Source organism: Neoarius graeffei, chromosome 20, assembly GCF_027579695.1.
Source record: "Neoarius graeffei isolate fNeoGra1 chromosome 20, fNeoGra1.pri, whole genome shotgun sequence".
Classification (NCBI taxonomy): Eukaryota; Metazoa; Chordata; class Actinopteri; order Siluriformes; family Ariidae; genus Neoarius; species Neoarius graeffei.
Genome location: NC_083588.1, coordinates 32,564,060 through 32,579,701, shown reverse-complemented (window position 1 = coordinate 32,579,701; position 15,642 = coordinate 32,564,060). Strand labels below are relative to the sequence as shown.

At 39.1% G+C, this 15,642-nt stretch overlaps 1 protein-coding gene across 1 annotated transcript in view; it reads right to left on the bottom strand.

Annotated features, from left to right (window-relative positions):
* Nucleotides 1–358: 358 nt before the first annotated feature.
* Nucleotides 359–15,642, bottom strand: part of zgc:112183 (uncharacterized protein LOC550410 homolog) — a 40,885-nt gene continuing 25,601 nt past the window's right edge. Inside the window, exons 7-9 of the mRNA XM_060901511.1 lie at nucleotides 7,350–7,406; nucleotides 1,911–1,991; nucleotides 359–1,529 (exon numbers count right to left, since the gene is read on the bottom strand). Coding sequence (XP_060757494.1) covers nucleotides 1,425–1,529; nucleotides 1,911–1,991; nucleotides 7,350–7,406 — 243 coding nt within the window. The 3' untranslated portion in view covers nucleotides 359–1,424. The remainder of the gene's footprint in view (nucleotides 1,530–1,910; nucleotides 1,992–7,349; nucleotides 7,407–15,642) is intronic.

Genomic DNA, 15,642 nt, shown 5'->3' with positions numbered 1-15,642 from the left:
GTTAGGTTAATTGGTGGCTCGAAATTGATCGTAGGTGTGAATGGTTATTTGTCTCTGTGTTAGCCCTGTGATGACCTGGTGATTTGCCCAGGGTGTACCCCGCCTCTCGGCCATAATCAGCTGGGATAGGCTCCAGCTTGCCTGCGACCCTGTAGGAGAGGATAAGTGGCTACAGATAAGGGATGGATGGATGGATCAACAGGTACACAGGCATGCCTGTTCAAGTATAGCACTTACCAAATAATCACTTGATAAAAGATGGGCCTTTGTGCTTTTTTTTTTTTTCTATGAAATATCTCACCAAAAATAACCGCTAAAACTAGGGCAGGAAAACACCAAAGAAAGAAAAACACCAACACAAAAGTAAATAAACTTTATGGGTACAGAAGACTTTTGTCCAACCCCTAATAGAATCACTTCTCGAAACTGACTTACATAAACACGTTGCAACAACAACCTACATTACAAAATAGAGATTTATACAGCATCTATACAGAGCACTTTGTCTTGGCACTTTGTGATCTCAGGAACAAAGTCACTGAGTTACAAATAACAACTAAGACGAGGAGTCTTAAATCATCAATACTCAAGTCTAGATTCCACAACGCAATTCAATAGCAAGAGTTGATCATTTAAATACCTCACAAATCTGATATACAAACCAGATATTTATACAGAGATGAAATGCATGTTAGTCAAAAAAAAAAAGACAAAAACAGCCTGCTTACTGGGACTTTCCCTTTAAAAAAAAAAAAAAAGATGCCAAGTATAAAGTTGGTGTGAAAGTCTAAGGATTTGCTTTTAAGTTTCAGAGCAAGTTTTGACTCTGGAGCCCACAAAACACCAAACACAAAAACAAGGTATCATGAGTATATAACTCCAAAACCACAAATTTCTATATACAAATTCATTAAACACAAAAATATGGCTTAGAACATTTTACAATGTTAGTAGTCAAAACTTGTAAATGTGCTTATAGCTGTAGTTTTAACATTTATACCAACTTTAGTACTGAGATTAAGAGAGATCATGGTGAGAGAAAAATACTGTCCTCACAAGTTAATTAAAATAAGCAATAAATGTAACAAGGGATTCAGGTCGCTTCATTTAATAAGAAAAATAAATAAATAGCAAGATGAGCGCTTGGAGAAACCACATACAACTGCTGTCTACTGCACCTCAGCACACTTAACTACATTATCTTTAATTAAGGCCAGGGAACAAAGACAGCAGTGTCTACACCTGATGGACAAAGCAAGAAGGGTTCAATGCCACACGCATCCAAATAAGTATTTCTCTCGCACATTATGTCTCTTCACACCATTATAACTGGGCATCACTGTTTTTCCTCATGGATTTGTTGTTGCCACTTTCTTATCAGTTCTCCTCTTCCTTTCTCGCTCTGTTATGAGTAGGTGAAGTCGTCACATGAGTGGACCACAACACTTGGACTTCTGTTTCTGGGACTCGATGTAATCATGGATCTGGAACTTCGGCTCATGAGGCTGTTGGGCTGCTCTGTGCTTCAGCTCTCTGTTTAAAACAGAGACAAAAGTGGTCATGTTTAAGAACCAGTTACTGTATAATCATTTTACAATAATTATTTAAACATGTGTTGATGAAAATGTAATAATTTTAACAATAATCAAAAATTACTACTACTACTACTAATAATAATAATAATAATAATAATAATAATAATAATAAACAACAACAACAATAATAATTTAAAAAAATGACTTCTGCAATGCCATTTAAATGACAAACTTTTATTTCTTTATATAAGTGAAGGCTGGGAAGTGATTATTTTTAAAACCCCGTTTTGTTTTCTGAGTTATGAGAACAGCTTTGAGAAAATCAGTTAACTAATCGATTATAAGCAAAACCATAGAGAGTTTTAATAACAGAACTTGCCTGGCTATAGCGAGGAATGCAAGCTCCACATTAACACCAGTCTTGGCACTCGTCTCCATGAAAGGAACTCCATACTCCTTGTTTAAATAAATAAATAAATAAATAAAATTGGGGGGGGGGAATCGTTTTTAGTTAAATAATATACAGTGGTGCTTGAAAGTTTGTGAACCCTTTAGAATTTTCTATATTTCTGCATAAATATGACCTAAAACATCAGATTTTCACACAAGTAGATAAAGAGAACCCAGTTAAACAAATATGAGACAAAAATATTATACTTGGCCATTTATTTATTGAGGAAAATGATCCAATATTACATATCTGTGAGTGGCAAAAGTATGTGAACCTCTAGGATTAGCAGTTAATTTGAAGGTGAAATTAGAGTCAGGTGTTTTCAATCAATGGGATGACCATCAGGTGTGAGTGGGCACCCTGTTTTATTTAAAGAACAGGGATCTACCAAAGTCTGATCTTCACAACACATTTGTGGAAGTGTATCATAGTACAAATAAAGGAGATTTCTGAGGACCTCAGAAAAAGCGTTGTTGAGGCTCATCAGGCTGGAAAAGGTTACAAAACCATCTCTAAAGAGTTTGGACTCCACCAATCCACAGTCAGACAGATTGTGTACAAATGGAGGAAATTCAAGACCATTGTTACCCTCCCCAGGAGTGGTCAACCAACAAAGAGCACTCCAAGAGCAAGGCGTGTAATAGTCGGCAAAGTCACAAAGGACCCCAGGGTAACTTCTAAGCAACTGAAGGCCTCTCTCACATTGGCTAATGTTCATGAGTCCACCATCAGGAGAACACTGAACAACAAATGGTGTGCATGGCAGGGCTGCAAGGAGAAAGCCACTGCTCTCCAAAAAGAACATTGCTGCTCATCTGCAGTTTGCTAAAGATCATGTGGACAAGCCAGAGGGCTATTGGAAAAATGTTTTGTGGACGGATGAGACCAAAATAGAACTTTTTGGTTTAAATGAGAAGCATTATGTTTGGAGAAAGGAAAACACTGCATTCCAGCATAAGAACCTTATCCCATCTTTGAAACATGGTGGTGGTAGTATCATGGTTTGGTCCCGTTTTGCTGCATCTGGGTCAGGATGACTTGTCATCATTGATGGAACAATGAATTCTGAATTATACCAGCGAATTCTAAAGGAAAATGTCAGGACATCTGTCCATGAACTGAATCTCAAGAGAAGGTGGGTCATGCAGCAAGACAACGACCCTAAGCACACAAGTCATTCTACCAAAGAATGGTTAAAGAAGAATAATGCTTTGGAATGGCAAAGTCAAAGTCCTGACCTTAATCCAATCGAAATGTTGTGGAAGGACCTGAAGCGAGCAGTTCATGTGAGGAAACCCACCAACATCCCAGAGTTGAAGTTGTTCTGTACGGAGGAATGGGCTAAAATTCCTCCAAGCCGGTGTGCAGGACTGATCGATAGTTACCGGAAACATTTAGGTACAGTTATTGCTGCACAAGGGGGGGGGGGGTCGTCACACCAGATACTGAAAGCAAAGGTTCACATACTTTTGCCACTCATAAATATGTAATATTGGATCATTTTCCTCAATAAATAAATGACCAAGTATAATATTTTTCTCACATTTGTTTAACTGGGTTGTCTTTATCTGCTTTTAGGACTTGTGTGAAAATCTGATGATGTTTTAGGTCATATTTATGCAGAAATATAGAAAATTCTAAAGGGTTCACAAACTTTCAAGCACCAATGCAAATAAAAAGGCTATCCACATACAGTAGACCAAGACTGACCTCTGTATGAATGATGTGCTGATTTGGTTTGAGAGATTATAATTGATACACGTCAAACTGAATCAGAGAGTTGTGCCTCACTAATTACATCCCATTCAACTCTGGTGTCTTTGTTGCATCTCTGATTAATGCCCTCCTTGCCTGGTCTGTGAGTTTTGGTGGGTGGCCTTCTCTTGTCAGGTTTGTAGTGGTGCCATATTCTTTCCATTTTGCTATAATGGATTTAATGGTGCTCCCTGGGATATTCAAAGTTTGGGATATTTTTTAGTGACCCAACCCTAATCTATACTTCTCCACAACTGCGTCTCTGACCTGGTTGGAGTCCTCCTTGGTTTCATGTTGCTTGTTTAGTAGTGTTGCAGAATCAGGGTCCTTCCAGTACAGGTTGATTTATACAGACATCATGTGACAGATCATATGACACTGATTGCACACAGGTGGATCTTAATCCACTAATTATGTGACTTATGAAGTGAATTGGTTGGACCAGCTCTTATTTAGGGGTTTCATACAAAAGGGGGTGAATACTTATGCACAGTCTGGATTTCTGTTTTTTCATCTTAATTATTATTGTTTTTGTCACAATAAAACAACAAATGTGCACCTTTAAAGTTGTAGGCATGCTGTGTAAATCAAATGGTGTGAGCCCTCCAAAAAATTCCAGCTTCTAATGCAACAAAACCGGACAAACACCAAGGGGGATGAATACTTTTGCAAGGCACTGTATAACCTCTTAAAAACCAGCACAACCAAGCCATACAAATTAGTGTGCATAGTTTCTTATATAATTATAATAAATACATTGGTATCAGATTCCAGTGAAGAGTTGAGTATTATAGCATTTCATGAAAAGGTGCATTAGGTAAGATCAGGACAGACTTCAAGATTAAGTCTGTGGATTAAAGATTTGAATGAATTTTATTTATTTTAACTCTTTGTGCCCATCCCCCTGCTTTCCAACAAACAAACCTACATTCACAAAGCTCCTCCCCCAGGATCCAGTAGAGTAAAATATATATACGGTAAAATGACTGACATGAGGCACATCCAAACACAAACAAGCATTCTGGACTGGAAGCTGGTTTTCCAAACATGTTTTCTCAGCCATGAGTTAAATCATTATAGTTTACCGTTTTATGTACATAAACCCTGTGATACATTGGCAACCTGGCCAGGGTATAACCCACCTCTTGCCCAAAGTCAACTGGGATTGGCTCCAGCTTCCCCTGTGACCCTGATGCATTAGTGGTATGGATGGATGGATGGATAAGTTGTATGAACAAGCAGTATATGGATGGGTGGGAGGGATGGATAAGCAGTATGATGGATGGATAGATAAATAAGAGGGATGTATGTAGCGATAAGCAGGATGGTTTTACACATGATCTTATACGTTATTTGTAAAATATGATTTTTTTTTTTAAAAGGGACTACTACACCTTTAGCACAGTTCACACTTTACTGAACTAAATCATCAACTCCTTCATGAACTGAATTTGGTTTGTCAGAGGAAGAGAAACACACAGCTTTCCAAGTACCTTAGCCTGAAGGAGTGTTCTTGGGTTATCAGTATTAATTTGAACAGCTCTACACACACTGTTAGCAAGTCCAAGCAAAAGGACTTGTGGTACAAATCTGAATGCGTTTCGCCTACTTCATAAACTTTATTGGTTACAACACAAATCCATTCACTCCAACCTAATAGCACTAAAGAATATTCATTTTTTGGACCTGTACTTCACATTTCACACAAAGCACTGCCCATACAATTCAAACTTCTCCTCACCTACAGCCCTCAGACAATCTCACACCTTCACACTTGTCTGATCATCTCTTCTTCCAAACCACCAGCACCTTCTCCATCCGCCTCCATTTTTGTACACTTCATACCTTAAAAACTCATGTTTTACAGCTGAGTAAAGACAGAACTGTAGTCACCCTCTTAACTCCACTGCAGTGCTTAGAAAGTATTTCAGTGAATCAAACTGATCACTCAAACTCTACTGTTACTGCAGTAAAAGTGATCTACAGTATGTATAGCCCCCATTTTTTAAAAACATGAACCACTGCAGCTTCTATAGCAGATACCCTGTTGCACCTGGTCCATGCATTTATGTAAATTATTTACTTGATGGCAGCTAAATAGATTTTTCTATGGCTTGAGATGTATGTGACATGGACAGAGAAGTATGCTTTTATTCTCAGTGTCAAAACAGACTCTGAACAGATGAGATATCTAAGACTAATCAAAAGTACAAAACACCAAAACACCAACTTCAAAATGATGCCTTATAGAATAGAGGTCTGCGCAGGTCGGATTTTTCAGTCCCGCTCCCGCCCACAAAGAATTATGATTTTCAGTCCCGCTCCCGCCCGCAAAGAATTATGATTTTCAGTCCCGCTCCCGCCTGCCATATTTTGTCCCGCTCCCGCCCGCAAATCCCGCATGATGCAGACGTTCGCGTTATTTCTCAGGAAAGTTCTTGTCTTGACACAGCGTGATGGTGCCCCGCCCCCTACTTTGAGTGGATTTGAGCATAAATATCTACAGCTCACGTTCGTTATTATTTACCTTGTTTCTGAATTCAGCATGTAGTGTCTCTAATAATAATAATAATAATAATTAGTGCTGTCAAGCGATTAAAATATTTAATCGCAAATTTTTATCACATGAGAAACCATTGTAATTCTCTGATCAGCATAAAAAAGTGAATGGGCTTGCTTTGTACCAATGTGTTTTTTTTTTTTTTTTTTTTTATTGCAAAGCAGAGCTAGTAAGAGAAGTGAATTGATTTACTGCTTGAGTTAGTCTATAACTCTAATCAGAGAGACAGGTTACACAGTGATGGTAGGCTTGACTCAGTGCTTTCCCAGAAATCCTTCCTGTAATATGCAAATTTGGCCGCCTCTGATTGGACAGCCAAATTTGCATATTACAGGAAGGATTTCTGGGATAGCACTGAGTCAAGCCTACCATCACTGTGTAACCTGTCTTTCTGATTAGAGTTGTAGACTAACGCAAGCAGTAAATCACTTCACTCATGGTTCTCTTGCTAGCTGGGTGTGAACTGCGAGTCATTAGAGTGATCAAAGGATTTCCTGTTAGGGTGATCAATGGCAAATTTAAGATGCCATTCCTCACTCAATCTGGCAATCTGACTCTCTCTGCAAATTTAGGCATTTTAAAATATGTTTTTATTAATGCCAAATAAAATATCCAGCACAAGTTATATATGATAGACATTAATTAATAATTTATAAATTTTATTTCAAACACGTTTTTAATTAGCAAAACTGCAGCTTATCACCGCTCCCGCCTGCGCCGCATATGTGCACTTCCGGTCCCGCCCCCGCCCGCAATGAGCTTTCAAAATTTGTCCTGCACCGCACTGCTTTGCGGCAGGTCCAGCAAGTCCCGCGGGACTCCCGCGGGAGTGCAGGGCTCTATTATAGAATAATAACCATAAACTCATCACCAAATCAGCCATATTAGCTGCTTATTTGGACCTTTAAAAGTAAGGAATTTTATTCAGTTCCACCTTGACAAATTTTGCTGAGTACTCCTGGTTTCTCTGGCATGTTTTTCCACTCACTGCAAGAGTTAAAGAAACAATTCGTTATTAACCTTCTGAAGTGGAATAAGGGTCTCTTACCTTGGCCAGCTTTTGCCCCTCCTCAGGCTTAATGACTCGCTCAGCGGCCATGTCTGACTGTAGAAAGGTACACATTCAAGGAAGATCATTACTGAAAATGTTAATCAAGACCTAAATGCAAGTTAAAAATACCAACTGGTAACCTGATCAATGAATGTAAGCCAGGTTGTATCAGTATCTTGGCTAGCACAAGTCAGTAAACTTGTATTAAATTGGCATGCAGTCTTCAACATTATGTAACCATAGAACATGGAGTGTGCTGTTACACAGGTGGTGAGATATGACCGGATGTGAAGCAGAGTTACCACCCTGAAGTTGATTATTTTCTGATAACAGCACACCAAGAAGTGTTTTATTCCTCTTGTATCGCAGCTATTTGTCATCACTAACAATTTCATAATCTTAATTTTATAACAGTTAATGCTGTGTAGCCTCCAGAAAACAAGTTATTTCCTGTTCTCACCTACAATATACTAACAACAATCTCTCAGTCTCTTAAATTTCGGGGGGGACCCAACAACTTGGGTCCCCCCCTTCCCCGTTATGTTCACATGAAAAGCTGCTGCTGTGTCTAAAAACTTAAAGACCTCTGAGTGTTAAAAAGCGCTTCACTGGACATGTCTTCAAAAAACGCCAAATAAAACAAACCTCTCACTGAACTGTTCACCGTATCAAAGATTACGCATTGTTTTTATCTATTTCAGTGGCGCTTCAGCCATAAAAGCCTATGTGCAAGTTATTATAGAAACTATAAAAGTACTAGAATAACAATTGATATAAACCCGTGATTTGCCTTGCAGCCACATTAATGTTATAGAAAAATAAACTGACCAATCAGAATTTGACATTTCAACAGGGAGGTAGTATAACAACAAACAATGGTAGGAGTCCGTAAGAATGCAAGGAGTCCTCAACATTCAATAATCCAACTGGAACCAGTGTTATTTGATTTGTGTTTAGTCATTTACTGGCTCGATAAAAGTAATTCAATAACATGAACCTCAGCAGTGCAGCAGATCCTGTGGATATCATCAGCTCGAAGGTGAGAGGAAAACTGTCAGCTCACAAACTAACGTCCGTATAAATAACATAGTGTAAAATGTAAAACTACCTTAAAATGAGAGAATTTTTTGTATTTCATACATTAATCCAGATAAATTTCCTCACTGTAATTGAGTAATGAGAGTCAACACATTAAATACTTAAATGTCATTTAAGTGATTATTAGAATTCTCAAATATATTTCTTTATACAAAAAAGGTGAGAAAAAGAAAGTTACTGTAAAAAACCATTACATGATTTTTTACAAACAAAAATATTCATGTTAATAAAAAACTTTTCATGGGACTGGATAATTCCATTTTTTCAAGACCGGCTTTTCTCAAAATCATGTAGACAAGAACAGGAAGTGCTGAGCTCATTAAGAAATTCCGGATTAAAGCATGGTGCCAGTGGCTCTTATCACACGCAGACAGCTGTGCAGGTCTTTAAACTTCTGATTTTAAAACTATTTAAATGCGTATGCAAAGTACGAATGCCAAGAACGGCCATGCTTGCAACATTTTTTTTTAGCGGTTTTCTTGAGATCATGAGTTAATTATTTTGTTATCTCGGGAGAACAAAGCTCATTTTCTCATGATCATGGGTTAATTTCTCATTACCTTGCGATAATAAAGCTCATTTTCTTAAATAATTGAGTTCATTAGTAATACTTATTTTTTATTTATTCATTTTGTTTTATATATTTATTTATTTTTAATTTATTCATTCATTACTGACTATGGAAGCCAAGAATGGTAGTGCTTACAAATAATTAAAATAAATTTTTAAAACTAAAATTTTAGTGCTGTTTTTTCACGATAATAAGAAAATTACTTAATGTGTATTCATTTTGTTTCATGAATAATATTCATCCCTTTTGTTTCATTGTTAAAAAGACATTATTAAGGCCATCCAGTTTGCTGTGAGACTTGCAAGCCTGTCCCACTGCACAGAACGACCCCACAGTATCTCCTGCAGACAAACGACTCTGACCCTGGAAATTTTTCAACAAATTTATGGCATAGGAATTTTAGCAGGATATCGTGTATACTCAAATGTACATGATCACATCTACATCCTCTGAAAAGATTTATTTCCCAAGTGACCTCTCAGGGAATGTGATTTCACAGTCAGTCATTCAGTCGGTCAATAACGAACGAATGGAAAAAAAAAGTGAATAACTACATAAAATATTAAATGAAAAACAAATTATTTAACAGTTAAATAATTTGTCAATTAATTATTAACTCAGTATCACAAGAAAATGAGCTTCATGATCCTGGGATAATGAAATAATTACCAAATTACCATCATAAAAATGGGACCTACTGCTATCTAGCAAGGCACACCGCAATACAAATACGAGTAAGGAATCAAACTCTCATGGTTACCAGAGGACCAGCCCCCCCACTGTAACCCTAACTATGTAATAGTGGAGAGGCCTAGGGCTACTGAAACGGAGATCAGCACTGCCCGAAGTGTCTTGTGGCATGGGAAGGACTTCTGAATGGAATAATTAACAAGGAATGGAATGGAATAATTAATAATTAACAAGGCCAGGGAGCAGACAAACAGGCTAAACCGACTGTCTGCTAGCTGCACAGAGTCGTCACTCAGGGTCCACTACATCGAGACTGTGTCTGTTCCCCGAGCTAAACAAAAAGGTAGAAATATTCAGAGAGTTTGTTCCAGTAACCTAATCAATATCAAATTAGATCAGGGGTGGGCAAACTTTTTGGCTCAGGGGCCACATTGACTTTTGAAATTTGCCAGGCGGGCCGGGCCAACACCAAATTCATACATATTGAACATAAACCAGAAAAGCTTTAGTGTTATTGTAAGGCCTTCACTGACAGAGACCCAAATGCAGATCAGATTGACATTTATTTTAGTTCTCAGTCAACAAAGGCAGAGCAGAAAAATGCTTGCAGTTCAATAGATTGGCACTGGATCCATCCAGAAAAGTAATCCACACACACACACGTGACAGTAAGAAAAGTAGCACACTTAATTCTTAAATTACATCTTTGAGCTGCCAGGATGAGTAGGATGCCAGTGTACTGCATTTGTATATTTGTATCATTTTATACATACAACTAAATTGCATATCATTAAATTGAACTAAATTACACATCAGTACATATCATTTTTGTACATTTCACTGAACTCGTAGATTTACACCCGAGTGTTTTTTTTAACCATCCACTTCCAGCCTGCCAGTACAACCAACCACCATTAGTAGGAGAGGTACCACACCATTCCAAAATGTTTGCAGTTCAACAGTTTGGGTACCACACCATGCCAACATGTTTGCAGTTCAGTGGTTTGGCACTGGATCCATCCAGCCCACAAAATCAAACAAAACAGCTCAAGAAAGCAAAAAACTCCAAACTGGTTTTCAGGTTCAAAGTAACTCACTGAAATATTTCCAGTCCTCAAAAAAATCAAAACACAGGTTCCAAAAAGGTTTTCATATTCCAAAAGGCCACTCATAGATCAGAATAACCTCCACAGGCAAAAGTCCAGGAACAGATACAAGCAGAAGCAAGGTCAGCTGCTCATAATACACCTCTAATAGCAGACAGGGACATAAATGAGGGGCGGAGCAGACACCCAAAAGCACACGGTACTTAAAAACAAACACCAGCACTACAGCAGGCACCCACAACAACCAAAATTACTAAGAGTTATACTTTTTATATTATTATGTCTGTAAACATGTGACTACCATCTTATTACAGCTCCAACATAGTTTTAAAAAGAGAAAGTGTTAATACTCACATTCACTCAGCAACCGCTGAGCTGTATTCGTCCGTTCTTGCGCTGACTGGTTGTTAGCATAATTAGCATGGTTGGAGGAAAAGTGCCGTTTGATGTTATATTCCTTTAAAACTGCAACGGTTTCTTTGCAAATAAGACATACAGCCTTTGATCGGACTTCAGCAAAAAAATATTTAGTTGTCCATTCTTTATTGAACACCCTGCACTCACTGTCCACTTTTCTTTTTTTAGGACCACTCATTGTAAAGTTTTATCCTGTGTTCTCGAGATCATCAGTGGCACGGGCGCCAGAATGACTTCCATGGCACGCGCTGCACCACTCTGCAAATGTAATCTCGCGTGAATATGACTGACTGGAAAGACGGATCTCTAGAACACCTGTCTACGTGATAACACTGACGCTTATAGTTTATAGATCTGCTCAATCGTGTTTATATGATTGTCTTCCGCGGGCCGGATTAAAAACGCCAACGGGCCGGATGTGGCCCGCGGGCCGTAGTTTGCCCACCTCTGAATTAGATCATACTGACTGTACAGCTGCTGCCAGCACCTTTGATCTAAAGGTGGGGCTATTAAATATCAGATCTCTTACATCTAAAGCGCTAATGGTTATTGAACTCATTACTGATCAGGAGTTTAATGTACTTTGTTTAACTGAAACATGGATTAAGCAAAATGAATATATAGCATTAAATGAAGTGAGCCCTCCTGGATACAGTTATATACACCAGCCTCGTCTAACTGGCAGAGGAGGAGGCGTTGCAGTTATTTATAATGATTATCTAGGTGTAACACAAAAACCTGGTTATAAATTTAATACATTTGAAGTTCTTCATACTCCTATAAATGTATGTAGCCTCGAAAAATAAGTCTACCCAGTTAATGCCGTTACTTATTATTTACAGGCCCCCGGGGCCATATTCTGAGTTTCTTTCTGAATTTGCAAATTTTATCTCAGATCTGGTTATTTCCTTAGACAAAGCTTTAGTTGTCGGAGATTTTAATATTGACTTCGATAACCCAGAAGACCCTTTGAAAGCAGCGTTTGTGTCCATTTTAGATTCAGTAGGGATTAATCAGAATGTCATAGAACCGACCCACAATGGTGGTCACACCCTTGATCTAATACTAACATTCGGGTTAAACATAGAAAATATAGTCATACTTCCACAGTCTGAAGTTCTCAGATCATTATCTCATCTCATTCAAACTATGTCTGAGTAATAATATATGCACCTCACCATGCTACTGTATTAAACGTACATTCACGTCAACTACTGCACAGAGCTTTATAAATGATCTCCCAGAGTTATCAACTTTGATTGGGTCACTGTCAGCCCCTGCAGAACTTGATCAGGCAACTGAATGCTTCGAGTCAACATTCCACCATACCTTAGATAATGTACAGTAGCTCCTCTTAAAAGGAAAATAGTCAGAGACAAAAAAAAATTAGCGGGTGCTCCGGTTTCCCCCACAGTCCAAAAGACATGCAGGTTAGGTTAACTGGTGACTCTAAAATTGACCGTAGGTGTGAATGTGAGTGTGAATGGTTGTCTGTGTCTATGTGTCAGCCCTGTGATGACCTGGCGACTTGTCCAGGGTGTACCCCGCCTTTCGCCCATAGTCAGCTGGGATAGGCTCCAGCTTGCCTGCGACCCTGTAGAAGGATAAAGCGGCTAGAGATAATGAGATGAGGTGAAAAAAAATTAGCACCCTGGTATAATGATGACACTCGCACAATAAAACAGACCATTCGAAAATTGGAATGTAAATGGCGTCAAACAAAGTTGGTAGTGTTCAAATTAGCATGGAAGGAAAGCTTCCTGAAGTACAGAAAAGCTCTTAGTGCTGCGAGATCAACATATCTCTCCTCCCTAATAGAAGATAACAAAAATAATCCTAGATTCCTATTTAATACTGTAGCAAAATTAACCAGGAATAAGTCCACTATAGACACATGCATACCTGTAGTATGTAATAGCAACGATTTCATGAATTTTTTTAATGACAAAATTGAGAATATCCGACAAAAAATTCAAACTACTAATTTAAGGTCAGACAATGTAAGTGACCCTGTAGTTAACAATATAACTGTATCAGATCATCAATTAGAATGTTTTACTCCCCTAAAAGAAACTGAATTACTTTCATTAATCTCAGCATCAAAAGCCTCAACTTGTGTAGTAGATCCCTTACCTACACGTCTATTCAAACAGATAATACCTGAAGTAATTGAACCGCTTCTAAAAATAATAAATTCTTCTCTTACGATCGGCTATGTACCCAAATCCTTTAAACTAGCAGTTATCAAACCCCTGATTAAAAAACCTGACCTTGATCCCTGTCAGCTGTCCAATTATCGGCCAATATCAAACCTCCCCTTTATCTCCAAGATCCTTGAAAAAGCTGTGGCACAGCAGTTATGCTCATATTTACATAGGAATAACATCCATGAAATGTATCAGTCAGGATTTAGACCTAATCATAGCACAGAGACAGCTTTGGTTAAAGTAGTAAAACAACCAACTGTTGGCGTCTGATCAGGGCTGTCTTTCGCTGCTTGTGTTGCTTGACCTTAGTGCAGCATTTGATACCATTGATCATTCCATTCTTCTGGATAGACTAGAAAATGTTGTGGGAGTTAAGGGAACGGCCCTCTCCTGGCTCAGGTCTTATTTAACTGATCACTATCAGTATGTTGATATACTGTAAATGGTGATATTTCTAGACGTACTGAGGTAAAGTTTGGTGTTCCACAAGGTTCTGTCTTGGGTCCACTGCTTTTATATACATGTTACCTCTGGGTGATATTATTCATAAACATTGCATTAGTTTCCACTGTTATGCTGATGACACACAGTTGTATGTTTCTGCAAAACCTGATGAGAGACATCAGCTTAATAGAATTGAGGAATGTGTAAAGGACATTAGACACTGGATGCTTATTAACTTCCTTCTGCTTAACTCTGACAAGACTGAAGTACTTGTACTAGGACCACATGCAGCTAGAAGTAAGTTTTCTGATTACACAGTAACTCTGGATGGCCTTTCTGTTTCTTCACGTGCAGCAGTAAAAGACCTCAGAGTGATTATTGACCCCAGTCTTTCATTCGAAACTCACATTGACAATGTTACCCGGATAGCGTTCTTTCATCTCAGAAATATTGCTAAGATAAGAAATTTAATGTCACTACATGACGCGGAAAAACTAGTTCATGCTTTCGTTACCTCCAGGTTGGATTACTGTAATGCCTTACTGTCTGGGTGTTCCAATAAGTGCATAAATAAGCTCCAGTTAGTTCGAAATGCAGCAGCAAGAGTCCTTACTAGAACTAGAAAATATGACCGCATCACCCCTGTCTTATCCACACTGCATTGGCTCCCAATCAAATTTTATATTGATTATAAAATACTGCTATTGACCTTTAAAGCACTGAATGGTCTCGTGCCACAGTACCTTAGTGAACTTCTGGTCCTCTATGACCCACCACACCTACTTAGATCAAAAGGTGCAGGCTATCTGCTGGTACCTCGTATAGTGAAGGCTACATCAGGGGGCAGAGCCTTTTCTTACAAAGCCCCACAGTTATGGAACAGCCTTCCAAGTAGTGTCTGGGAAACAGACACAGTCTCAGTGTTTAAGTCTAGGCTGAAAACGTATCTGTTTAGTCAAGCCTTTTGTTAATGGTGTTTATGAGGTAAAGGAGTAGATCTGGAGGGTCCTCAGACAGTGTGTTTTGGTAAACTGGGATGTATGGATGCCGTCAGTCCCCACTCGCTTGCTCACTCGAGTTTGTTGACGGTGTAGTGGCTGGCTGCTTTATGTCCCGGGGCTCTCTCATGTCCGTGTTACCCTTTTAGTTATGCTGTCAGTTAGTTGCTGGAGTCCCTGCTTGTACTCAGTGCAATATGTATACTGTTCCTACTTATTCAGGTGACATTGGGCATACCCAACAACCTGTGTTTTCTCTCTCTTCCCCCCCGAAATCCGTCCCTCTGAGTTACATGTCGGTCTCGGGATCGAGATGCTGGCCTCTTCTGCTCCTCGGACCTGCCTGGTCCATCCTGGTGCCCTGTGTCTGGTTGGAGTCTCATCGCATCGCTCCTGTGGAGGGCGGTCCCATGTGGACAGTTGGGGTTCGCGCCTGGAGGACACTCTGGACTCTTCCAGTGATGTTTTTGTGGCTGGGGACTGCAGTTGACTTGCTGACTTTGGGACTACGGTTGTCATGAACGGTTTTGCACTCGGGTTTCTGTTGGTGGGGGGTTTATAGCATCAATGAAGCTGACTTTGTTAGGACTGTTAATGTTATAGTCATGTTGTCTGTTGTTGCCCAGATGGGGACAGGTTCCCTTTTGAGTCTGGTTCCTCTCGAGGTTTCTTCCTCGTGTCGTCTGAGGGAGTTTTTCCTTGCCACCGTCGCCACAGGCGTGCTCGTTGGGGATAGATTGGGGATTAAATTAGCTCAGA